At 33.4% G+C, this 26,969-nt stretch overlaps 1 protein-coding gene across 2 annotated transcripts in view; it reads left to right on the top strand.

The window, feature by feature from the left end:
- The first annotated feature begins 691 nt into the window (after positions 1-691).
- Positions 692-26,969, top strand: part of LOC129004469 (splicing factor 3B subunit 3-like) — a 48,536-nt gene continuing 22,258 nt past the window's right edge. The window contains exons 1-8 of one of the 2 annotated variants that reach the window (XM_054433065.1): positions 692-892; positions 8,118-8,209; positions 8,495-8,642; positions 9,272-9,442; positions 14,879-15,051; positions 17,217-17,471; positions 17,982-18,092; positions 18,425-18,555. In XM_054433065.1, coding sequence (XP_054289040.1) covers positions 8,132-8,209; positions 8,495-8,642; positions 9,272-9,442; positions 14,879-15,051; positions 17,217-17,471; positions 17,982-18,092; positions 18,425-18,555 — 1,067 coding nt within the window. In that variant the 5' untranslated portion in view covers positions 692-892; positions 8,118-8,131. The remainder of the gene's footprint in view (positions 893-8,117; positions 8,210-8,494; positions 8,643-9,271; positions 9,443-14,878; positions 15,052-17,216; positions 17,472-17,981; positions 18,093-18,424; positions 18,556-26,969) is intronic. The other variant, XM_054433064.1, reaches the window with a different exon arrangement.

Genomic DNA, 26,969 nt, shown 5'->3' with positions numbered 1-26,969 from the left:
TCATCAAAATCGGATCAAAATTACTCAAGTTATCGTGTTCACGGACACATATATATATATATAAATCTATATATATATATATATATATATATATATATACATATATAAAAATTTGAACGAATGGTGTTTTTGGCCTCTGGGGACATTAAAATGAAAAAGTAAATCGGTCCCGGGCCTAAGTCTTACCATGAGACCTACGGTAATAGCTACTTCCCTATAGGGAAATTCGCTAAAAGAAGGTAACAGTATAATGATCAACAGCAGCTAAGCGAAGAAACTCTTCAGCCCATTTCTAAAGACTTCATCGGACATGGAGAAGAAGTCCAGGTGTTCTGGAAGACAGTTTCCAAGGCGATGGAGACGTGGCATAGTGCTGTGGTACGCATATTGTGTAGAGCAATATCTCCTCTCAAACAGTTGTTTTGATCTTGTCGATTTCAACGCTCGAAGGTCGATTCTTCCCAACAATTCAGGTGAGTCCACTGAAGCTGAGATTATCTTCCTCAGAAACATTAAATCGGAGATTCTACGCCTGACTGACAAGGGTTGAAGAGTCAATTAATTATTTTAGATGTCATGCGACAATATCAACTTACTTGTCGAGCTAATGAGATGTCGACATAGACAATCGGCTCTTAAGAGCACACCTTTTTCTTTTTACTCTTTCCTATTCTTTACATTCAGCGTCGTTGCCGGTGTGTCGTTGCTGTTTCTGCCATCTTTCTTTCTTTCTCTTCCGCACCACCACTGGAAACAGTTCAACGTGATGGTCCTGCAAATCTTTTCTTGTTAAAATGTAATCTCTGAGTTATTAGTGAATTTAAGTGATGTACTGAGGACTTGTTTCAAATGGACACTTGTGTTCTGACCCTGCAGCTATTACCATTTCAAGGTAAATATTGACAATATAACTCTTAGTAATCAAAATGGCGTCCAAGCTAGGCCTAGGGCCCGAGACCGATGACCAAACTCGATTAAGATTTCAAGTGGAACTTGAATTTGTTCAGTGCTTAGCTAATCCAAACTACTTGAACTTTCTTGCGCAGCGTGGTTATTTTAAAGATCAATCGTTTATTAATTATTTGAACTATTTAACCTATTGGAAACAAGCAGAGTATGCCAAGTTTTTGAAGTACCCCATGTGCTTGTACTTTTTGGATTTACTTCAGTATGAACATTTTCGGCGTGAGTTGGTCAATTCACAGTGTGCTAAATTCATTGATGATCAACAAGTTTTATTGTGGCAACACTACACCAGGAGAAGAATGAGACTTCTTCAAAACCAGTCTGATGCGGTGGCGAATCTTCAAGCGACAAGTAATGTTTCTTCAGGTCCAGGATCGAACAATGTTAACAACATCACTAATGGAACCGGCCAGCCTTCAATGAAGAATGCGTAGACCACTCTAATGTATTTCTGTATATATGTCCATTTAATTACAAGCTTGTAAGTTAACTTAACTTTAATCCTAACTTAGCCTATTTAGGCTACCTAAGTTACTTGTGTTTTTTCCGTTAAAATTAATGTTTTGTCTTAAAGATGAGAAACCTGAAAACTGTTTTTGATTTGTTTATAACTGTCCCACCTAAGTTAATATATTTATCAAAGTTTTAACTAATATAAGTTAAAGGAAACTCAAATGATACACGTACGGTAACCGAACGTGGATTAGGCGTCCGGCAGTGACGTCACGTTGTGGGTGCCTGGCAAAACATTAACACAAAGATACGGTGGAATGCTGTCGGTGTTCGTGGTGTAGAGTACTCGGCTGATGTTCATGAGGTATAGGCCTACTTAGATCGAATCCCATCGGTGTCACTAACTTTTTGTCAAAGATTTTGCTTCACTTAACTTACGTTAGAATGCCATTTCTCCTTAACTGTAGGTACATCTTTTGTTAACAGCAAGTTTGGTTAGTTAGGCTAGGTTAGGTTATGACAGTAATTGCCGGACGCCTAATCTACGTCCAGTTACCGGACAGGTATCCTCTGTCAAAAGGAAAAAAGCTACTAAGTGAAATTAGGCTTACCTTAAACTCAACTTACGGAGATAAACTCACCTTTAACTTATTATTATGAAGATAAAAACAAAAAAGAGTTAGTCCTATTTAAGTTTAATTAGGTCCAGTAACCATAACTTAGTTAGGTGTATAATTTGAGTTAGGCCTAGGATCCCTTAAAATATGTTAGGCCTGTTGGACTGACTTAACAATTTTCACATTTTACTTTAAAGATAGGCTAAGTTAAGCCTACTTACAGTAACTTATATAATTCCAATTATTAAATCAATTGATACAGTAACTTAACCCTCCGAGTGTCACGCGTCATAAAAACGACGCACAACACACTTTGTGTAGGGTCACGCGTCGCTTTTAAGACGCACAAACATCGTTTACGGCGAAGGCTCTATGACTGACTGAATCGGATTGAACTGGATCGAGTTAGGTATCGTTCTTTCCGTAATATTCTAAGCTTTCTCCAGAGGTCTGTCTCTAAGCGCTATTCATTTTAGTTCCGAAAATATTGTAGCAGACAGCTGACGTGCGTGTATTTGTAAACAGCTAGGTTCCCCCGGACCGATGACTGATGTGTTTTATTACGTTTATCATTGTTTTAGTGTTAAAAATCAAAAGTAGTGATATACGTGGTGCATTATAAGAAGATTTAAGTGGTTTTGAAGTGCTGGTTGATGATCCTGAAGAAGTAGGTAGTGATATTGATGTAAATTATCAGCCAGATTCCTAGCTATGGTTAGGCTATGCATTCTTAGCTAAACGCTATGTACTGAAATCCGTTTTTCGCTCATAACTTTTTTATTTGATAACTTACCTCGCTATATGATTATATATTTGTAATCCTCATTAAATTTAGAACAAAGTGGCAATTTTCAAATATTTAAAGGCCTATAATTTATACAATTTCATTGAGCGCGAACTTATTTTTTTTTTTGAAAATTTTCGAAATTATATTTTTTTTTACCTAAAAATTTTTTTTTGGAAAAAATGTTCCTTATGTTTTATATATAACATTGAAGCCCATGATTTTCCAAACAAAATGGTATATAGAACATTAGAATTAACATTGTTTTAAGCTTCTCAGATCCGTTTTAATAAAACCTTGCAAAGGGGCCAAAAATAGGTGGACATTAAGGCCTAAACTATGGACACTCGGAGGGTTAAATCCCATTTGGGTAACATAGGCCTAAATTTTGAATAGCTTATTTTAAAGGCCTATACAGAAAATAAGCAGAGAAATGCTAAGCTTTTACTTACTATCTGCGAATGCAGAACATGTCTATGAAGATAAGTCATCTCGATCCAAAAATTTATGCTTTGTTGTGATTATGGAGGACGATTGTGATTTTACGTGACCTCAGGAGACAATAATCATGTCTTCTTAGCCTAACCGCGGGAAATAAGTAGCCTATGCCATTCAAGATTTGGCCGCAATCAGGCAAAACTTAAATGACGAGTTTCCATGATAACGGGGTCTACTTGACCCAGGAAGATATTCAAGATTTGGTCGTGATTAAGGAAAAACGGTGACGATGTGTCCTTGACCGCAGCAGAAGATTGATGTTTATTGTCCACAGGACTGTGAGAAAGATTTTTGAAGTTTGCTGTGATCACGGCTTCTGCCTTCTTTTAGGCATGTGAAGTTACAGTAGAACCCCGGTTAACAAAATTCGGGTTAACCGAAACGGTTCCATAAAAATAATGCATGGCCAAAATATAAGGTATCTAATGTTAAATGCTTAATAGTACCTAACTACAGTTGTTTAGGCCTAGTTTAAAGTATTTTCTATTTTAACCCATTGTAACATTTCTATAGCTGAAATAAAATACTGAATTATTTAAAGACATTGTTTTAAATTCAATATTTTTCCAACTCACTGGTAAAGTTTAGGCTATTTTTAGCATATGACGGGTTAACCGAAAAATTGGTTACCGTACCAGAAACTGCTGTTTCCCCTTTATGTCGTTTAACCGGGGTTCTACTGTACTGTGATTTTATTATTTCAATTAAATTTTTAACATGATTTCTCTAAGCAGTTGGGATAGTCTGTGATTCGTATAGTAAGTTACAGGTAGTTAAGTTGGATTCCCTTGTAGTTTTACTGTTCTATACAACTTATTTCTTATCTTCAAGATCTCATTTTATCCTACAAAATTTTAAAGCAAATTTATGAATTGCATTGGACGCCGATTAAGATTAATGTAAATAATGTAATATAGTCTAACTTATGCTAAATATTAAATTTATTATTTTTTTTATTTATTTAGCCTACTATAAAGTTAAAGTTGTACCTATATAACTTAAGTTAAGGTATGAAGGTGTTTTAACAATTATGGAAGAAAATACACTAAGATAAAGAATGTTGATACTTGTGTAAATCTTCACAATTAAAGTATTTGAAAAATAAAATTCTTTAATAATATTCCCTTACAAAGCTGTAGGCCTAAGTTTAGTTAAGGTATCCACCTTTGGAATTTCTATATTTTTTAATTAGGGTATTTTGAAATAATTTTAGTTAGATTTTAGCCTAGATTCCATAAAGAGTCTACTTAGTGGCACGTTTTTCATAAAATCGCTCTACAGACAGAAGGAAATTCCAACTTAAAATCTTACATGAGTATTCCCTTGTTTGGAATAAAAACAACTTTTAATATAAAATAAAAATGAAACTTGAATAATATTTTGTTATAAAATTTAAATAAATTTTTACTGAATAATGGTCCATTTAGAATGAATAACAATTTAACTTAACTTATTGCTAAGTTGAAGCAAATGTCAACGCCTGGCTACCATCAAGTTTGTACTTGGAAGTTCACAACAAGTCAAAGGTAAAATAATCTGTTCTTAACTAAGTAATTTTGGTACACACTGATAACCTATGGTACAAAAGGTCTGCTTGGTAAAAAGGCAATGTTCTAATTTTTTTTATATTTGATACAAGTTTCAGCAGAATTTGAAATGATGCATTATTACATGTTAGACTTATGAGTCTCAATGATTATACATTTTGGTCCGTGTTTCTGATCAAATTCTGCAACCAACTTTGTCTTGTAAGAACTTAAGGTTTTTAAGATTGAAGAGAGATAACAATACCGTAACTTAGGCTAATTAAGGCCTTTTCATCTGAGAGATTATGGTTACTAATGAATAAAGTCCAGCCTAATTCAACTAGTCCAATCCAAATAATTTTGAACACAATTTAAGTTTGACATAGCCTACTTAGCATTTTATTTGTTAAGTATTTTGCGAAATAAATATTTATATCGTTGATAAATAGGCTACTGTGACCAACTAATGTAGGTAATCATGTTCGGGCTGATTGTGGGATTCCTTTAAAATAAGTCTCAGGTTTTAGGCCTCTATCCAAATTTGGGCTGAACAACTACAGTACCTAATAAAAATCTGTGTTAGAAATAATGACAGTGTAAGTTAAGTTATAAATTGATGTTTCCTGTGATGATAAGAGTGTCTGAATATTTTGATGATCAAACACCCTTCATAACCCTTTAAGAAGATCTGAGGAATCATCAAATCGTCGTAAAGGAGCTTGAAGGCTGATTCTGCCTGAATGAAATGGCTATGTGATTTAAATCATAGATTCAATCAAATTGAGCCATAAACCTAACTAACAGCTTTTCTAGTTATTCATTATTGATTTATTTCTTATGGAGTTATCTCTTATCAGCAAGACTTGCGTATAGGGCTGTTTGATTCAATTTTTGTTTAATTTATTCTTTTGTTAATAATTCAAGAGAGCCTTTTAAAATTTTAGGGTTTTTTTATCACAGAGTTAATATATATAATACGTATAATGTAGGTACTTGAACGATCAGTAACAATATTTCTCAAAATAACTTCAAATTTGGCTGGGATGTTCATTTCCAAAATCTAAAAAAATGTGTCTACAAAATTAATCTGAGAGAGTAACCTTAATTATTTTTTAAGAAGAGTTTATTAGGCTATTTAAATTTTTCCCCCTTAAATTTGAATTTCTCTTACGATTCTGAAGAGAATGTTTTAGTAGACAGAACAATCTCAGAGTCTCATTGAAGTTAAAGCATCGAACGTATTAATTGCAAGGACAAGATATGAATCCAAATTTTAAAACGTTAAATACAAATAGAGGCCTGTGCTATTGTGCTATTAATTTATAAATTAAAGTTTCCTGTGATGATAAAATGTCTGAATATTATGATGATCAACACCCAAAATCCTCTAAGAAGATCTGAGGAAACATTGATTTTTTTTAGTTATTCAATGGACATCTTTTGTATACCGTAGCCTACTTGTTAAGGATTGTGAAAAATCAACCTCAATATTATCTCTGGGAAATCTTAAGAATTCACCATATTAAGGAAGTTAAACATAATTATAAACTACATCACACCAGGGTACTGCTTATCTCAACTCTGCTAATCCGACCCACCTGTTACTGTTAGGGTTGGCCTAAACAAAGCTACATGTTGTTAAATACCAGCCAGGGTCTAGGCCTACAGGGAAGCAGGAATTGTATGTAAACTTTAGTGTTCAGGAAATCGTGAATTTTGTTTAGAAACGTGATACTGAATAATCGCCAGTAACCTGTTCAATCGTTAAGGGTGTTTTGTTGAAGTAGAATGTGTTGTGTAAAGATAGTGGGGTCTTGGTCATCGTGGGAGCAGTATATGGATGTTACAGTTATGAAATACATTTTTAATGCATTTTACAGCATATCCAGCTAATCAAAATAATTTAGTACAATCCTAACAGGGTTCAATTAGTTTTAGGACCCTTGTGTATTGGGAAATAAATATGGTTCTAGTTAAAATCTGATGTTTCCTGTGATGATAAAAGTGTCTGAACATTCTGATGATCAACACCCTTCATTACCCTCTAAGAAGATCTGAGGAATCATCAATTCATTGGCAAGGGAGTTGTTTGATAATCATATTTCTGTATGCCTATTTGTTTATTAATCCTTATAATTACTTTAAAGTGACTCTTACAACCCTTTCCAGTTCCAGCATTGCCAATTAATGCAAAGGGAACAGTTAACTTAACCATTTTGAATAACTAGCTTACATTAAATTTCAGTGAAGATGGAGGTTCCTTTAAAATTTTGTTATTTTGAAGCGTTAAAGAAGAAAAGAATTTATTTTATAAAAAGAAAAAGACGAGCATATTTAGAAGGATTGATCATTCTAGAACAGTCGATGAGCGTGAAAGCCATTTTGAAATGTTACATATAGTTATAACAGTTTCATTTCAGAATTCGGCTATCAAACGGGATTTTGAAATATAACAGCAAGTTTGGTTAGGTTAGTTAAGAAAAGATTCATTTTATAATCAATATGGCGGATAACGTGAAGTTGATTCCATCCATTTCGGCTACTAAGGTACTACTAATACTAAATGCTAGGTAATACTAATAGGTAATAGGTGTATAGGTAAAAGGTTCCTAATACTAGGTTTTCTTTTGTTCCCAAATATTATAAAAGTAACTGGATTAGGAATGTAATGTGACGTAATTTGGAACAGACGTGTGCGGTAGCGGCTCCTGATAACTTTCACCAAATCCTGTGAAACTTAAAAGGAGGAATCACTAATCATCAATTAAAATTTGAGTTACATAAATCTATGCTATTCTCTTATTTGATTAAATATCAAATTAGGTACTTTGTTAGGTTGACGCTTGGTAAGTGTAGGCCTATTAAAATTTTGTGGGGTTTTCTGACTATTTTAAAGGCAATTGTGATGTACCAAAATACAAGGGAAATTTAGTTAAAGGCTACCCTATAAAAATAATTGCGTGAATAAAATATTATTTTGTAATCTTGCTTCAGTTACATGGCCGAGCTAGTTTTTCACTTGTACAACAAACTGTTATAAGGCCTGGGTTGTCAAATGTTAATTTTTGGTTAATGGATAGTAATATTTAGTAATTTTAAAACCTGTCTTAGAAATTAAACCTTGAGGCTTAAACAAGTACTTAGCCTATCAGATTTGAAGGGGAGCACTAAAACCACTCTACCACCCAGACAATTGAAGCACATTCAAATTCAACCCAAATTACTAATTTATGCTGTGCAATTATAATCTACAATTTATAAAATATTTTACAGGTTGACAAAGCAAAATGTATCTATACAACTTGACACTTCAGAGAGCCACAGGGATCACTCATGCCGTCCATGGAAACTTTTCCGGCAGCAAGGTAAAATCTTGTTCCTTAACCTAAATGTATCCAATAGCATATCATAAGTAATTAGGTTTTAACCATAAAGATCAAAAGAGGTTAGAAATTATTTTTATGCCCTTTAAAACCAGTTACCGTGAACTACTTTTTTATGCAATGTGCTCAGGAAGACTAGGATTGTGTTTAGATGTTAGGCATTACTATTACCCAACTAGTAATTGCACTTTGCATTCAAATAAATTTGTCATAGAATGTTTATGATATTATCAAGTATATCGTCTAATAAAGTTATTTCTGTCGTAGACCCAGGAGGTGCTTGTCTCTCGAGGCAAGATCCTGGAGCTTCTGCGGCCAGACCCCAACACTGGCAAGGTGCACACGCTGCTCACTGTCGAGATATTTGGCATCGTACGCTCCCTCATGGCCTTCAGGCTCACTGGCGGCAATAAAGGTAGGTTCGACTGGATGAAGTACTTGACAATTTGTGCTGTTTTCTAGATTTTTGGGAAATAAAACCCCTAGGTTGAACATGTTTTCCTTATTCCAAAACCAGTTAATAAATATTGTGAAAATAATATTCAACACTGTTGGTTAGTTGGTAAAATATTTATTAATAATAATTAGGATTTCTTATTTTTGGCTCTGAAGCGAGGCTAGTTAAAAAAAATTTCCTCCAAAAATGGTCATCCAAAAGTTACATTACAGTAGGCCTATGATTTTTTTCTAATTTAACATGCACTCGGGTATCTCCAGCCTGTCTTGTGACATGTTGGTCGTAGTAGTGCTACAGTAATGTAGAACAGCATCGTTGGTGGTGAACATGTGTTCATCTCCTGGTTATATGTCTACTACATTTAATCACTAAATTGTGCTTATAACGCTCCATATCTTGTAGACTTGATGATTAACTGACATAGGCTAGATCTTAAAATAGTGTCATGTTGACCCTTTCTGTGGGTGTGTAGAAAATGTTGATGACATTAGATAGGTAAAAATAACCCTATTTTATTATCAAGTGTTGATCAATCTAAAATGTTGTAATTATTGACCCTCATTTAAACAGGGTGGTCTTGGTTTCAGACTACATCGTAGTGGGCTCGGACTCCGGCAGGATAGTGATCTTGGAGTATCTGCCCAACAAGAACATCCTGGAGAAGGTACATCAAGAGACCTTTGGCAAGTCTGGGTGTAGAAGAATTGTCCCTGGACAATACTTGGCTATTGATCCCAAGGGCAGAGCTGTCATGATCGGTGAGTGTCCGTGGAGGACGTATTTAGAAATATACAAGGGCCTAGAAAACTAGTTAATGTAGAGGTCATTCCAGTGGAACGAGGTGAAGTTCTAAGTATGGGTCAGGTTTTCAATTTTATAAGTGGCGGAAGTTAAATTGTTGTTACAAACAGAATTTGAAGTGATGAAATTTACATGTTAGACTTATGAGTTATCCATGATTTCAACTATTTGGTCCGTGTTTCTGATCAAATTCTGTGGCAACACTCAATTTCAGTGGTAGAACAAACTATTTACTTCCGTATTATTTATTTAGAAAACTATTTTATCCTAATCAAGGTGTCCCAATATTTATTTTGTTTCCAATTCAGGTTTGGCATTCTAGCCATTGGTCTACTTGTCTTTGGTAGTCAGCAATGTTGCAGGGTGTCCACATTCTGGAAAGTCAGGGATAGTCATGGAAAGTCATGGAAAAAAATTATGGTCATTGAAAGTCATGGAAATAGGCAAAAAGTCATGGAAAGTCATGGAAATCCCCAATGATGGATGGATTTCAGGGGACCTTTCAATGCTCTAGTCGGCCGTAACAGCGACTATTGTAGCATTTTCCGATTTTTTAACAAATGTACGACAATTTCAATTAATGCAGTTGTCTTAGTTTATAGGTTTTGAGTTTGTATTAGTTCATTGTTATACCTATTGTACTCCATTGTTATCTGATAATACATATTTCAATATTTTCTGTGAAATAACTTGTCTAGGCAGTATTATTCGTGTGTGTACGGTATATTATAATTTTTGAGTTTAGTTCGTGAGTCATGGAAATCAATGGTTAATGGTCATGGATAGTCATGGAAAGTCAGGGAAATTGATGACAAAATTTCTGTGGACACCCTGTGTTGGTTTCAAATTCAAAACACAGAGTTCTAAATTTATTGATATTTGAAATAAGCAGAATTTGAGATGATGTGTTATTACATGTTAGACTTATGAGTATCTATGATTATACATTTTGGTCCGTGTTTCTGATTGAATTCTGCAATCTTTTGTAAGAACCTTTTTTTGCAAAGGGTTCTCTGGTTCTCAATCAGTCATTATATTTTTTACTCTGTTTTTTGGGCATTTTGAGGCAAATGAGTATATCATAGCTATTCTGAAAACTATATTTTCATTCAAATTCTATATCATTAAAGGTGCACCAACTTCTAATACATTCAAGGCTTTTGCCATGAATGCTTCGCTAGTTGGTAAAGAAACACCATATTATTATCCTTCTGGCTGATTTTTTAATTTGACAGAGTGGAATTGATATGGGACATATAATATAATTTTAACTTGATGAGTTTGCAGGGTTGCCACCAGCCATGAAAACCTTGAAAAGCGTGAATTATGCGTGAATTTAGGTGACCATGAAAAAGTGCGTGAATTATGCGTGAATTTCGCCATTGGACCATGAATTCTCAAAACCATTATTAATAATTCAGCCAAAACCCCTAAATGTGCTGAATCAAATACTCCGTATTAAAACCATTCTCGAAATGAACACCGAGATAAAACGTCAAAGTGGGAGTGTCAAGATAAAAAGTTTTGTTGCCATGCCACGAACAGAAACGATTGCGTAGTTTATTCAAGGTCAAATCCGATCGTAACCGACGTCAGCCGAGTAGTCTAGAGATGAGAATTATCGTTGTTTTCCGGCAACGGTTATAACGATAACGCAGCTGCCCAATAACGTGTTCCGGCGTTCAGTTATCGTTGTCGGTTGATCAGTTCAGTTTTCAGTTGTAGTCGGGAGTCGGGCGTGGCCCAGACAGGATGCGTTATTCTCACTGAGCTAAAATTATAACTGGAGGTAGCACTGCCATGGCAGAAGTCTGTCAAAAGCGTGTCGCTAATTTTGTTAGGTTGGTATAGCAGTGAGTTTTTTTCATCCAATGACATGGCTTCTATAACTAGGTTTGTATGGCAGTGAGTTTTTTCATCCAATAACATGGCTTCTTTATAACTCACACCTCACGCAAACATGGCGGCTGGCGACACGCATCTTTGACATTCAGTGCTACCATTGACTAATGGTGCTACCTCCAGTTAGAATTATAGCTCAGTGGTTATTCTAGTTCGTTTCAGAAGTTATCGTTGCTCTGGTAGCGTTACGGCAACGGCACTAATGGCAATGCATGTTTTCGTTTTCGTTGTCCGCGCGGCTTTCCTGCAACATTGTGTAGATAGATACGTTATTATAATAACAGGGAGTTCTCCGCAACGTGTTGCCGCGATAACGTTGCCGTGGCCGCAACACTGTTATTCATCCTGTTATGTTATAACGCCCATCTCTACCGAGTACCGATCTACCGATAAAATCGATGCTTTCGGAGCCAAAACATCGATCACATCGATGTTTGTTCCGAGTTTCTCGTCTGTTCTCTGCACTGTAACAGCCAATTAACCTAAAACCAATACAATTCAGTTACGGAAAACATCAATACTGTATTTCATTACTTTTTTTGGCCTAAAAGACCGATGTAACAAACCAAATCATCGGTTCGGTAATCTACCATCGATGTAAACAAACAACTTCGAACATCGATAGAAAAGACATCGATGTTTCGAAAACATCGACAATCGGAATTGATGCTCGCTAGTCGCTCTCACTCATTCTCTACTCTCTACTCTAGTGTTCGTGTGGAAGGAAATACAGAATAACCATAACCTAAAAGTTTTAAACTGATCTGAAACTTGTCAAACGTTTGAAGTAGTGGTGGACACTGGACAGTAAGATCACTTTTTGCACTCGTGATTCCGTTTTGTGCTTCTTATAATTGATTACCCAACACTCAGTGGAACAAGTGTTCAGATTAAATATTTTTTATTACTGATATATCATACTTCCGATACTTTACAACGTTAAAATAAGAAGTACCTTGCCTTGCCATAAAGGTCAAAATGGCTTGCTCCGGCTGGAACTTAATCGTCTTCTGTGTTTGTTTGGTCAAATATGTCGTATTTCAAACTACTGTCAGTGTTGAGTAAATGTGTTTACAACGTGAGTTTAAGTTTATTTATTTAGGCCTAAGTTGCAAGAAGTCAATGTTGTGCTGAAAAATGGTGATTTCGTTCTGAGGCTGGTAAATGTAAATGTTTTGTTAGAAGCATAGGTGTTTTCAGTCAATACGAATCTAACTAATGAGATGTAAATTTAATTAAATAATTGTTTTAACTGTGATTTAAACCTGTGTAGGCAAATGATAATATATAAACTGATCCAATCGGAAGAAACATCCTTCTAAACTAAGTTTATTTTAACCTTTTCTGTAATGTAATTAATTATTTTTTTATTACTTAAAAGTTAGCCTATGTTTAAACTTACATTTAACTAATCCACTAATATTTAACTATTTAACTAAATATTTATTTACATAATATTACCTTTTTAGAGTGTTTTTATCAGTCAGTCGGTAACCTTTAATCTTCTCAATAAATAAAAGTTGGTTCAGGCCTAACTTAGCCTAGATTCAGCTTTGGATTACAATGTAGGCTAGCCTACTGTGTTACAGTAGTAATAGATTGCATGTGCGTTTTAGTAGGCCTAGATATGGCCCATTACTAAGTTAACCGTTTCTTGATCATGTTCTTAACATTTGTTTTTATTATGCCTATTATCTTAATTACCGGTATGCGTTATGCCTATTATCTTAATTTGATATTTAGACAGTAAAGTTCTAGGCCATTGCTGGATTAACTAAGTTAAACCTTTTATGTTTGGATGCAATGTTTTTTAGGTTAGGCCTATACCTAACTACCAATCCGACTTATTATTTATTTATTATTTCTTCTAACGTTTGAATTTATCATTAGGCCTAAGTTATGATGTTGTTAAATCAGATGTTTCAATTTTTTTTAAGAATTACATTGTATTATCACACACAAGATTTTTATTAAATATCCTTTTTCATCTGTGATTTTACTTTTTTTAGACTGGATAAATTTTATTAAATTCTTATTTTTCACTCTAAAATAATTGCATGAAATGTGTTTTATTTTATAGTAGCACACAAAACTATATATTGTCGATAAATTAATGTACAATTCTGAACTAGGCAATACTCTTTTATGGTGAAATTGTGCGAGCATATACCCCATGAATTTTTCAAAACTACCAATGAAAACCTTGAATTATGCATGAATTTTTTTATCTCACTTTGGTGGCAACCCTGGTTTGGCTCGAAGCTGAAGATGTCTATTAAAGGTGCCTCAGTCACCCTTACCGATTAAAAAGCTTAGTGTTAAGTTTCGATTGTGAATGCAAGGAATTCTAGTTTGAAAATTTCAAGTAGCCTACTAGCATGTAGGCGTTTTAAAAACTTCTTTTGTTTGCTGTTTGATGTTTCCTGTGATGATAAAAAAGTCTGAACATTCTGATGATCAACACCCTTTATTAACCTCTAAGAAGATCTGAGGAAGCATCAATTCACTGACAAAGAAGTCATGTTAGTAGCTCTTTTTCTGTAGGCTAATTTTTATAATTTCTCTTAAATAAGGAGCCAGTCACTTAAGGTCGCTTCTAACATCATATTGGACCCTAAACACTATTTTTTAGAAAATATAAAAAAATCTAATAGACATTGATAGTTTTTTTGACATTTTCTGTTCCTGCATATTAGTAAAAACCTAATTTGTTGTTCGTTATAAATTTTTTATAAAATAGTGAGCCATTTGCTTGTTTTATTTTGAAACTACATATACCACATAATGATGCTATTTTATGTCCGTGTTTCAACTGAGATCATATGATTATAATACAACATAAACTGAATGTGGTTTTATGCATTTTTGTTCCAAAGCAAGGAAATGTTACAGATATAAAGGTAGCCTTGAAACATATATGAAATATCTAGTTTGGAAACTGTAGGCTAGGACAATGACTTTAAATTTAGGGTGTTTATATATCAATATTTCTAATAAAGTAATATAAAAAAAATGTTTTTAGGGTACTGTGGTATTTTGATGTACTTAGTACCAATATTTCTATATAATCCCTTGAGTTTGTGCCTCTCCATAGCTTAAAAGATAAGCTTAATTAGTTATTTTTAAAACTCAACCACATAATGATGCTATTTTATGTCCGTGTTTCAACTGAGATCACATGATTATAATTCAACATAAACTGAATGTGGTTTGAAAAATCCTGCCTGAGTAAGAACAAAGAAAGTTTTTGATATCAACTGTTCAATCATTTTTTACTTTAATACTCTCTATGATGACTAAATAATCTGAAAATTGTGATGTCTCACACCCTATTTTACCTCTAAGAAGATCTGAGAGAGTAATATTCATTAGTATGTAATATTTTCATACTATCTTCATTAATACATCAGTAGCTTTAGGATATAGAGGGATATTGATGACATTTGTTGTATCGAAGTTGTGAGTTTATATTTGTACTTGTTTGTACACAGGTGCTATAGAGAAGCAGAAGCTGGTGTATATATTGAACAGAGATGCCGAGGCCAGATTGACCATCTCCTCACCCCTTGAGGCCCACAAGAGCAACACTCTGGTCTATCACATGGTGGGCGTTGACGTCGGCTTTGAAAACCCCCTCTTTGCCTGTCTGGAGATAGACTATGAGGTACGTTCATCGTTGATAAGTCTTTATTCATTGAGGTCAGAAATATGGGGAGAGAGCTGGTCTGGTTAGAGTGTGGGGCTTTGGTCCCTGAGATATCCCGGGTTTTAAATCCCGCCAAGTTACCGATGGATTTTATCCAAGTGATATTGCCGCAACCCCTAGGTCTAGCCTGAAGTAATGTGAAAAATTAATATCGAATCACACAAGTTTGCCTCAAAATGTCGTTATTGACATTTATGATTTCCACGTGTGTATATCAACTGGTGTAAAGCAATACAGTTGGATCATTATTTGTGATTTAACTCGCTCTTATGCCGTACATTCTATTTGATATTATTTAGGTTAACCGATGTAATTGTTTTAAATTAAATAGTTGGATTTAACACACACATTTCACCAAAAAAATTGGTCAAAATGGTCCCCTGAAACACCTGTCTGCCTTTTCAGGCCTTGGCGCTATCACTTGCTGTGATTATTTGTAGTTCATGTATTGATTTAACAATTTGATCATAGCTTTCAGTGATGATTAAAGTTACTGAGTAATTTTTGATGTTAAACACCCTTAACAATCCTCTAAGAAGATCTGAGAAAGCATTTGACTTATTTTTTCCTGTCTAATAAACGCTGAGCAATTTGCTAGTTTAAAGAACAAAGCAGAATTTTATTTTTATGAATTTAGAAGATTTTGATGTGGGAGAAGCTGGAGTAACTAGGTAAGCTTCTAGGAAGCACTGAGGTTTATAGACCATTAGATTACTGTTTTTCAATATCATAACCAAAAAATTTAGTGTTACAAAATTGACATAAACATCTAGTTTATGCCAACAGCTGATTAGTTACTGGGTGTACATAATGTACAACTTGACAAAACTAGTTTTAAAGTCTTCTTGCAGCATGCAAAGTAAGTGATGAAACACAAAACTATTATCAAATATAATTTTAATTAACTAAATTAAAAGCTGTTGCACATTGACGTTATTTTCACATGAATACAAAAATATCACACAAGTTTGCCTCAAAATGTTATTGACATTTATGATTTCCACGTGTGTATATAAACTGGTGTAAAAAGCAATACGGTTGAATCATTATATTTGATTTAACTAGCTCTTTGCCTTACATTCTATTTTATAGGTTAAATGTTACAATTAATTTTAAACGTAGTTAAGACATAATAAGAAATTATATTATTATTAAAATTTTATTAGTAATCGGTTTGTGGTTGTTGAATTTCCCTTAAAAAAAATGAAACATGCATTTCACAGGTAGCCGAATTGTTTTTGGCCAAATGTCACAAAAAGTTACTGTTTTATATTTAGAGGAAAAAGTACTTAGCTATAATTTGCTGTTCTTATTTCAATTAAAGTGACCTTAGCTCTCAGTGATGATTAAGATTTCTGAGTAATTTTTGATGTTTAACACCCTTAACAATCCTCTAAGAAGATCTGAGAAAGCATTTCATGTTTTAAGTCCGATAAGCAATTTGCTAGTTGTTTAAATAACAAATCTACCACTTGTTTGAATATTCTACTTGAAGTTTTACAATAAATGTTTCGGCTAACCTTTTATTTTTTTCTTGAAATGTGCTGTATTTGGGTGGCAAGGAGTCGTTAATTTATAGGTACCTTATTGTAGTAGTTCGGTTCCCAAATTTTGGTTTGGCGACTCACCTTAATTTTATATAATCCACTTGGGCTATCAAACCAATTGGTATTAATTATATATCAGTTCACACAAGTTTGCCTCAAAATGTCATTATTGGCATTTATGATTTCCACGTGTGTATATCAACTGGTGTAAAGCAATGCAGTTGGATCATTATTTGTGATTTAACTCGCTCTTTATGCCTTACATTCTATTTCATAGTAGGAATAAAATATAATTGAAAATTTCATATTGATTATCTTATATTAACTAAAAACCTGAATGATAAAAAAGTTTTGTTTCATTATGATATAAGTTTTGATCATCATATTGTTACTGTAATCATAATGTTAACAACATTTTAACCTAATCGTGAAAGGAAGAATTTTAGGTAACATTCGTTGTAAGGATCACAATAATGGTTGTAGAAGGGAAAAATATTTCAGGACCTGTCCATCGTTATTTTAAATTTCTTATTGCTTGTGTGCTCAAAGCTCTATAAATAATGTGATTGTTTGCAGGAGGCAGATACAGACGTTACGGGTGAAGCTGTACACAAGACACAACAGACGCTAACATTCTACGAGCTGGACCTGGGTTTGAACCACGTGGTGCGCAAGTACTCCGAGCCACTTGAGGAACACGCCAACTTTCTGGTGTCCGTGCCCGGTGGCAACGACGGCCCCAGCGGAGTGCTCATCTGCTCAGAGAACTATCTGACTTACAAGAACTTGGGCGACCAGCACGATATTCGATGTCCTATACCCAGGAGACGAGTAAGTGGATGTGAATCAGTTTGATAACCTATGCCACTCGTCCTTGCTTACAGCTTTGGTACAACCAAAATTTGAATGTTTTTAGATCATTGCGGTTTAAGGTGGCAGTAGTCTTCTGCTTTGCGGACTATCTTCTGCACCATTCTTAGTATTACCGGAAGAGCTCAACAGACCTAAATGTTATACGAATAAAAATTGTTTTAAATCCATGTCTGTGTAAAAGAATTTTCACAATAATATTTCATTCTCAGTAACTTCAAACTACATAATGATGTTTTTAATATCCGTGTTTCAACTGAGATTCATGATTATTAAACCTTTCTGAATGTAGTTTGTTATCAACTGTGAAATCATATTTTTACAGCATCGTTGGTGGTGAACATGTGTTCATCTCCTGGTTATATGTCTACTACATTGTTTTGGGCATTGATCAGGCTGCAATAATTTGTTTTGTATAAAATTGAATAAAACCGATTTGTTCATGAACTAACAATCAAACTGTTTCCGCAGAATGACTTGGATGATCCGGAGAGAGGAATGATCTTTGTCTGCTCTGCGACTCACAAGACCAAGTCCATGTTCTTCTTCTTGGCTCAGACTGAACAAGGCGATATCTTCAAGGTACATTTCATGTCATATTTTGCTAATTTTGATTTGAATTTTTTTTTTATTCCATAAACTTTGCATGGGAATTTAAATAGTTAACAGGGATCTTTGTCATTGACCGAAATCTAACGATGTTTTCCCAATCGTGGGAAATGATAATTATAAACCCATGACTAGGTGAGTCTGTCACATAATGTTAATGCGATTTAGGATTAAAGAGTTTTGAAAAATAATTGAAAGTTTGAGAATTTTTGAAAATTAAGCAGTCTTAAGATAAGAATTTATCGTCACAGTTAGTTTTACATTGTACTTTGTGAAGACTTTGCAGCTATTTATTTTCTAAATAGGTTACGCTGGAAATGGATGAAGACATGGTGACAGAGATCAAACTCAAGTACTTTGACACAGTTCCTGTAGCCACGGCCATGTGTGTTATGAAGACTGGGTTCCTGTTTGTGGCTGCGGAGTTTGGCAACCAGTAAGTATATATTGTAGATTGTAGGGCAAAAACCCAATTATTTAGTGACATTCATAGGCTTTTGTGATGTGACATTTTACTCTAAATCAGTCCATGGATTCAATATTCCCAGAGTAGCGTAGTAGGGATAATCAGATTTTAGTGGGATGATGCACAAATGCTTGACCTTACTGTAATTCAGGATCGTTCAAAAGAAAACTAGATTTTAATTTGTTTGTAAACTTGTTGATTTTCATCTTTATTAGGAAATATATTTATAATTTTTCTATCATTGTTCCTTGCATGCCCAGATAAGTTTTTACATTTCAACCAAAGGTTTACAAAAGCAATATTTGCCAGTTTCTGAACATGATTTGCAATGTTCATCACACCAGTTTGCCTCGAGATGTAAATTTTGACATTTCTGATTTCCAGGTGTGTATATAAACAAGTGTAGATCAGTTTGGTTGAATTTTGACACTTTAACCTCATCTTCTTACCTTACATGCATTAACACAAAGAACATTTAAGATATATCAGCTTAGCTATTCGTTAAAGATTATATTTACATTCAATTGGTAAACCTAACAATTAAACTATTTCTGGCACATTCAATTAGTTACGAAGGATTAGTTTGCTCGGTAAAACTATGCAGACTTATATGATGAGCAAGCGCTTTGAAGTGATGCTGTCTCCCTAACGGTTGAGACCTCACTACTGTGATTCTTCTTAAGTTTTCAATCTGATAAGTCTAAAAATTTTAAAAGACTTAGAGATTACATCACCTCTGGTCCATATATGAAGAACATGTTTCTGTATTTTAAACACCCTTGGTTAAAAATAGTTTTTTTAATACTTAGATGCTTTCTATGATGATCAAACCTTCTGAATTGTGATGATCAACACCCATTCATACCTCTAAGAAGATCTGAGAAGGCTTGGTCATTTTGTAGCAGTACCAAATTAGTCACTGAAAGGAATAGAAATGTTGTCTTTTAAGGACTGTAAAAGTTAAGACTCGTCTAAAACACCCTCTGCGTAAATTTAAGTGTTTTTTTCCATTGAGTCAAAACTCAAAACTATTAGACGAGTTGGCATTTAAAATTTGATATATGTTGATGTTACTCCTTAAACCCAACTAATGATGAGTTACTTGCGCTTGCTTGCATGAAATTCTGATTAGAAATTCTTCTCTGAAGTTGGAAATCATAAAAATGAATTCACAATAACACTTTAGTTTTATCTTTTAAAAGTTTCTATTTAACAAGCACTTCTTGGTTAAGGTTTTGCCACAGTACCTCACTTTACAGCTTGCTCAATGTATCTGTGAGATTCTAAATATCCTCAATAAGTAGGTCATGGGCATAGCACGTAGTATAATTGTTTGTTTGTGTGATGGAAACACTTGATTTGTTGTTAAACTTCCCATAGCTGTTGTAACTGCTAAGATTTGATGGCCTCTTACATTCTTCGATTTGAGGGCAAATAATTTTTTTTCAAATTCAAGTCTACTGTAATTTTGTTTGAGACGGGCAATTCAAACTACTTCAACCCAACTAATGATTTTATGTATAATAATGATTAATGAGTTAATTGCGCTTGCTTGTATGAAATTCTGATTAGAAATTCTTCGTTGAAGTTGGGAATCACAGATTGAAACAAATTATATAAAGTAATACTAAAAATCTTAAATATCTTCCTGTGATTGCAAACATTTGTCTCTCTCAACAGCAGCAAAATTGATAAATAAAAAAAACAACCAACAATTTTCCGTTGATCCACTTTAATTTTTTTTTTTTTCTCAAACCCAACTAATCGCTAAAATAATTCAGGAAAATATCTATACATTTCTTTATTGTAAAAACACATATTTTACAACATATTTCACAAGTTACATAACTTTAAAATGGACTAATTGAATTCATTGGCAAAATTTGAAATGATGTAACATTACATGTTAGACTAATGAGTAACTATGATTTAAAACTTTTGGTCCGTGTTTCTGATCAAATTTTGCCTTTTTTGTGTTGGTAAAATGATGTCTTCCTTGTTGAAATATTAATGTACTGATAAAGATAGCCTGGTGATATAGCATCTTGGGTTTCTAAGCTTTCACTATAGCCTTGAAGCAGATATTCCTTGTTCAAGGTCACTTAACTTTTGCTACTACAGCCACAGGCTTGTCCTAATGACACTAATGTATTTACTTTTAATAGGCTATGTTACAAACTTTTAAGCAAATCAGGTAATGTTGGGTTAAAAATTATTAATAAACATAGATAGATGATACAGAAGTGCATTAGGGAACAATATTGGGCAATCTTAATTAAATTAGTTTCTTACCAACTTCTAATGCATTCAAGGTCCTTGCTTGAATAGTTTCGCTAGTTGGAAAAGAAACACCATATTATTATCCTTCTGGTCGATTTTATAGTTGGACAGAGTGGAATTGATATGGGACATTTTATTAAAAAAATTAGTTTATCTAGTATTATTTTTATAATAGTAGAGTATGGAATTAAATCAAGGATTAATATACAGGGCTTTAAAAGTAGTAAAGATGAAAAGCCCAATACAATGCTGTAATTTATTTTTATACTCCAATAAAGCATTGGTGTTGGAGTGATTAATTTTACTTTATGCTTTCTATGATGAGTAAAATATCTGAATCGTGATGATCCACACCCTAATTAATCCTCTAAGAAGATCTGAGAATGCATAAAGTAAAACAACAAAAGTGAAGTGAATACTGGTTAATTGTTTAGTATTATTATTGAAGGTTTACGGCCTTAAAACTGACGACTTACTTAAAAAATCGACCCATCCCTAACCTAACTAACACAGATACAGCTATGTTAAGGTACAATGTAAGGCTATCCTCTTGCCAATGTCTTATGCATTAAAGGTCACGGGAGTCAATAATGATGTCTACACAACAGCGGGAGATGAACTGAGAATTTTTCCACAATCACTTCACTGCTTCTGCCTTCCTTAGTAACTCTAATTACTAATTTTTGGGTTTTTTAATTATTCCTGGAATTGATTCGGATGATTGGTGATAAGTAATTTTATAGTTACTTGCTAGCGTAACTGAGAAGGTGTCGAGCCAGGGACTTAACAATGGTTGCACAGCATAAAATGATTCTCGTCCTATGGTCGGACTACTCCAGAGAGTTGATTTATTGATGAGAAATTTCAAGTTCTTATCCGGAAAATAAGTAATATAAAAAAATTTAAACCCCCGACACGGCTTCTTCCTAAAATATAACCTAAATATCCTCAAAACACACCTAAAAATACTCAGAAACAATAAGTAGGCCATGTGCATAGCACGTAGTATAATTGTTTGTGTGCTTGAAACACCTGATTCTTTCTTTAACTTCCCATAGCTGTTGTAACTACTAAGTTTTGATGACCGAGCATTCTTCGATTTGAGGGCAAATATTTTTTTTCAAATTCAAGTCCACTGTAATTTTGTTTGAGTTGGGATCTAAAGTTTAATCTCTTTTCAATTCAAACTACTTCAACCCAACTAATGATGAGTTAATTGCGCTTGCTTGTATGAAATGCTGATTAGAAATTCTTCGCTGAAGTTGGGAATCATAGATTGAACAAATTATATAAAGTAGAATGCTATAAATCTAAAACATCTTCCCGTGATTGCAAACACGGTTCAGTGGTGGATCTCTCTTAATAACAGCAAAATTGTAAAAAAAATCCCAAAAATTTTCCATTGATCCACTTGCTATATATTTGTTTTTTTCTTCTTTTAAACCCAACTAATTGCTAAAATAATTAAGGAAGATTATCTTTAAATTTATTTATTGTAAAACCACATATTTCACTAGTTGCATAACTTTTAAATAGATTAATTGAACTCATTGGCAAAATTTGAAATGATGTAACATTACATGTTAGACTAATGAGTATCTATGATTTAAAACTTTTGGTCCGTGTTTCTGATCAAATTTTGCCTTTATTGTGTTGGTAAAATGACGTCTTGCTTGTTGAAATATTAATGTACTGATCAAGATAGCCTAGTGATATAGCGTCTTGGGTTTCTAAGCTTTCACTATAGCCTTGAAGCAGATATTCCTTGTTCAAGGTCATCTAATTTTTATCACTAGAGCCACAGGCTTGTCCTAATGACTTTAACGTAATACTTATTAATAGGCTATGTTACAAATTTTTAAACAAATCAGATAATGTTGAGTTAAAAATTATTAATAAACATAGATAGATACAGAAGTGCATTATGGAACAATATTGAGCTATCTTAATTAAATTAGTTCCTTACCAACTTCTAATGCATTCAAGGTTCTTGCTTGAATAGTTTCGCTAGTTGGAATAGAAATACCATATTATTATCCTTCTGTTCGATTTTATAGTTGGACAGAGTGGAATTGATATGGGACATTTTATTTAAAAAAATAGTTTTATCTAGTATTATTTTTATAATAGTAGAGTATAGAATTAAATCAAGGATAAATATACAGGGATTTAGAAGTAGTGTAAAGATGAAAAGGCCAATCCTTTAATCTATTTTTATACTCCAGCAAAGCAATGGTGTTGGAGTGATTGATTTTACTTTATGCTTTCTATGATGAGTAAAATATCTGAATCGTGATGATCCACACCCTAATTAATCCTCTAAGAAGATCTGAGAATGCATAAAGTAAAACAACAAAAGTGAAGTTTGGTATTATTATTGAAGGTTTATGGCCTTAAAACTGACGACTGCTTTAACAATCGACCCATCCCTAACCTAACTAACATAGATACAGCCAAGTTGAATTGAGGTACAATTAAAGGCTATCCTCTTGCCAACTTCTTGTGCATTCAAGGTCACGGGTGACAATAATGACTACACTACGGCAGGAGGTGAACTGAACATTTTTCCACAATCACTGCTTCTGCCAGTTCCAAGTTTTAGGTTTTTTAAATTATTTCTGGAATGTATTAGGATGATTGGCAATTAGTATCAAATGTGAGGTTGAATTTTTTTATATTATCAAGTTGCTTGCTTGCTAGCATAACTGAGGAGGTGTTTAGGGACTTAGAAGTAAAAGGTTACACAGCATAACGCAGATTCTCGTCCTGTTGTTGGATTTCTCCAGATAGTTGATTTATTGATGAGAAATGCCAAGTTCTTATTCACAAAAAAATTTTAGAAAAATCTTAAACCACTGACATGGCTTCTTCCTTAAAATATAATCTAAATATCCTCAAAACACACCTAAAAATACTCAGAAACAGTAAGTAGGTCATGTGCATAGCACGTAGTATAATTGTTTGTGTGCTTGAAACACCTGATTCTTTCTTTAACTTCCCATAGCTGTTGTAACTACTAAGTTTTGATGACCGAGCATTCTTCGATTTGAGGGCAAATATTTTTTTTCAAATTTAAGTCCACTGTAATTTTGTTTGAGTTGGGATCTAAAGTTTAATCTCTTTTCAATTCAAACTACTTCAACCCAACTAATGATAAGTTAATTGCGCTTGCTTGTATGAAATGTGATTAGAAATTTTTCGCTGAAGTTGGGAATCACAGATTGAAACAAAGAATATAAAGTACTGTAATGCTAAAAATCTTAAACATCTTCCCATGATTGCAAACATTTGTCTCTCTTAACAGCAGCAAAATTGATAAACAAAAATCAATACATTTCTTTATTGTAAAACCACATATTTTACAACATATTTCACAAGTTACATAACTTTAAAATAGATTAATTGAACTCATTGGCAAAATTTGAAATGATGTAACATTACATGTTAGACTAATGAGTATCTATGATTTAAAACTTTTGGTCCGTGTTTCTGATCAAATTTTGCCTTTATTGTGTTGGTAAAATGTTGTCTTGCTTGTTGAAATATTAATGTACTGATCAAGATAGCCTGGTGATATAGCATCTTGGGTTTCTAAGCTTTCACTATAGCCTTGAAGCAGATATTCCTTGTTCAAGGTCACCTAAATTTTATCACTACAGCCACAGGCTTGTCCTAATGACACTAATGTGTTACTTTTAATAGGCTATGTTACAAATTTTTAAACAAATCAGATAATGTTGAGTTAAAAATTATTAATTAACACAGATACAGTCGCACATTACTACATTAGGGAACAATATTGAGCTATCTTAATTAAATTAGTTCCCTACCAACTTCTAATGCATTTAAGGTTCTTGCTTGAATAGTTTCGCTAGTTGGAAAAGAAATACCATATTATTATCCTTCTGGTCGATTTTATAGTTGGACAGAGTGGAATTGATATGGGACATTTTATTAAAAAATTGTAATTGTATCTTAGTTCTTAATGGTATTGTTTTTATAATAGCAGAGTATAGAATTAAATCGAGGATTAATATACAGTCCTCTAAAAGTAGTGTGAAGATGAATAGGCCAATGCTGTAATATATTTTTATACTCTAGCAAAGCATTGGTGTTGGAGTGATTGATTTTACTTTATGCTTTCTATGATGAGTAAAACATCTGAATCGTGATGATCAACACCCTAATTAATCCTCTAAGAAGATCTGAGAATGCATAAAGTAAAACAACAAAAGCGAAGTGATTACTGGTTAATTGTTCGGTATTATTATTGAAATTTTAATGGCCTTGAAACTGACGACTGCTTTAACAATCGACCCATCCCTAACCTTACTAACATAGATACAGCTAAGTTGAATTGAGGTATAATTTAAGGCTATCTCCTCTTGCCAACTTCTTGCGCATTCAAGGTCACGGGTGGCAAAAATGACTACACAACGGCGGGAGGTGGACTGAACATTTTTCCACAATCACTGCTTCTGCCAGTTCTAAGTTTTAGGTTTTGGTTTTTAATATTATTTCTGGAATTGATTAGGATGATTAGCAATAAGTATCTAATGTGAGGTTGAATTTTTTTATATTATAAAGTTACTTGCTAGCATACCTGAGGAGGTGTCCAGGGACTTAGAAATAAAAAGGTTGCACAGCATAACGCAGATTCTCGTCCTGTTGTCTGACTTCTCCAGATAGTTGATTTATTGATGAGAAATGCCAAGTTCTTGTTCACAAAAAATATTTAAAAAACCTTAAACCACCCCATGGCTTCTTCCTAAAATATAACCTGGGCTGGGAATAATCAGTAAAAACACTTTCTATGATGACACAATTTTCTGAACTCTGATGATCAACACACCCTCAATAACCCTCTAAGAAGATCTGAGAAAGTGTATTTTTAGGATGAAGTTAATCAAATAGTATTGTAAATGAAAATTATAGTATTTTTCAATAAAACCCCGACTTCAGCTGGTCCATTTAGATGAATAGTCATTGAATAGTCATTTATTCAGTCTTTAAACAATACATTATTGTAATTGACATCGTCATTATTATTGTAAAAGATATAAGATACGATACTTATAATTATTAAAATTTGACATGAAAATTCCAAAATATAGGCTGCCCTTATTGAACATTTAACAGGTTTAAAATAATTTTTAAAAAATAGGCAAACTTAACAAACTTAAATTATGAATTATAGTGGGTCTTTCTTAAAAAGGCTAATGGTTATCACAGGTGTACAATGAACATAGAGGGACAAAATTACTAACATTATCACAGATGGAATATGGTAAAAAAAACATATCAAAATAGTGAACATGAAATATATGAAAATTAATTACAGTAATAAAATCCTAGCCTAACTTAAAACAAAATTTCTAACATTATCACAGATGGAATATGGTAAAAAACATATCAAAATAGTGAACATGAAAAATATGAAAATTAATTACAGTAATAAAAATCCTAGCCTAACTTAAAAGCATTTAACATTAGCAAAAAATGAGATCACATTCAAAAAATTCCTCAATTTTGTAAAATGGGTGAGATGAAAGCCACATAGTTAATTTTCTTTTAAAGACACTTAACGGCAAGGACTTGACTTGGGGATGAAGCTTATTAAATAATTTAATACCTAAAACAAAATGACTGTTTGCAGTTTTCTGTAGCCTACAGTGAGGTACATCAACTAGACCCCTATTCCTTGTGTTATAACCATGAATGTCTTGGCGCAAATCATACTCGTTTTCCTTTTTCTTAACATTAATCAGACAATGCAGGATAAAAACATTAATGACAGTTAAAATGCCAGTGCCCACAAATAACGGTTTACAATGTGCTCTTCAGCGAGATCTAGTTATGATTCTCACAGCCTTCTTTTGAATTAACAATACATTATTTACATGGGTACTATTTCCCCATAACAAAATACCATAACTTAAAATTGAGTGAAAAAAAGCATAATACACAGACTTTAAATAATTCTGAGGCAGACTAGAGCTAAGACATTTAAGAAGATAAATACACCTAGACAACTTACCACTAATGAAATCAATGTGTTGAGACCAGGTCAAACAGTTGTCAATCACTAAACCTAAAATTTTTAT

The sequence above is a fragment of the Macrosteles quadrilineatus genome, unplaced genomic scaffold, assembly GCF_028750875.1.
Source record: "Macrosteles quadrilineatus isolate MER2022 unplaced genomic scaffold, UCM_ALF_1.0 Scaffold_9__3_contigs__length_116548681, whole genome shotgun sequence".
NCBI classification, from domain to species: domain Eukaryota; kingdom Metazoa; phylum Arthropoda; class Insecta; order Hemiptera; family Cicadellidae; genus Macrosteles; species Macrosteles quadrilineatus.
Note: the sequence above shows the minus strand (reverse complement) of the source record. Positions and strands in the feature narration are given on the sequence as shown.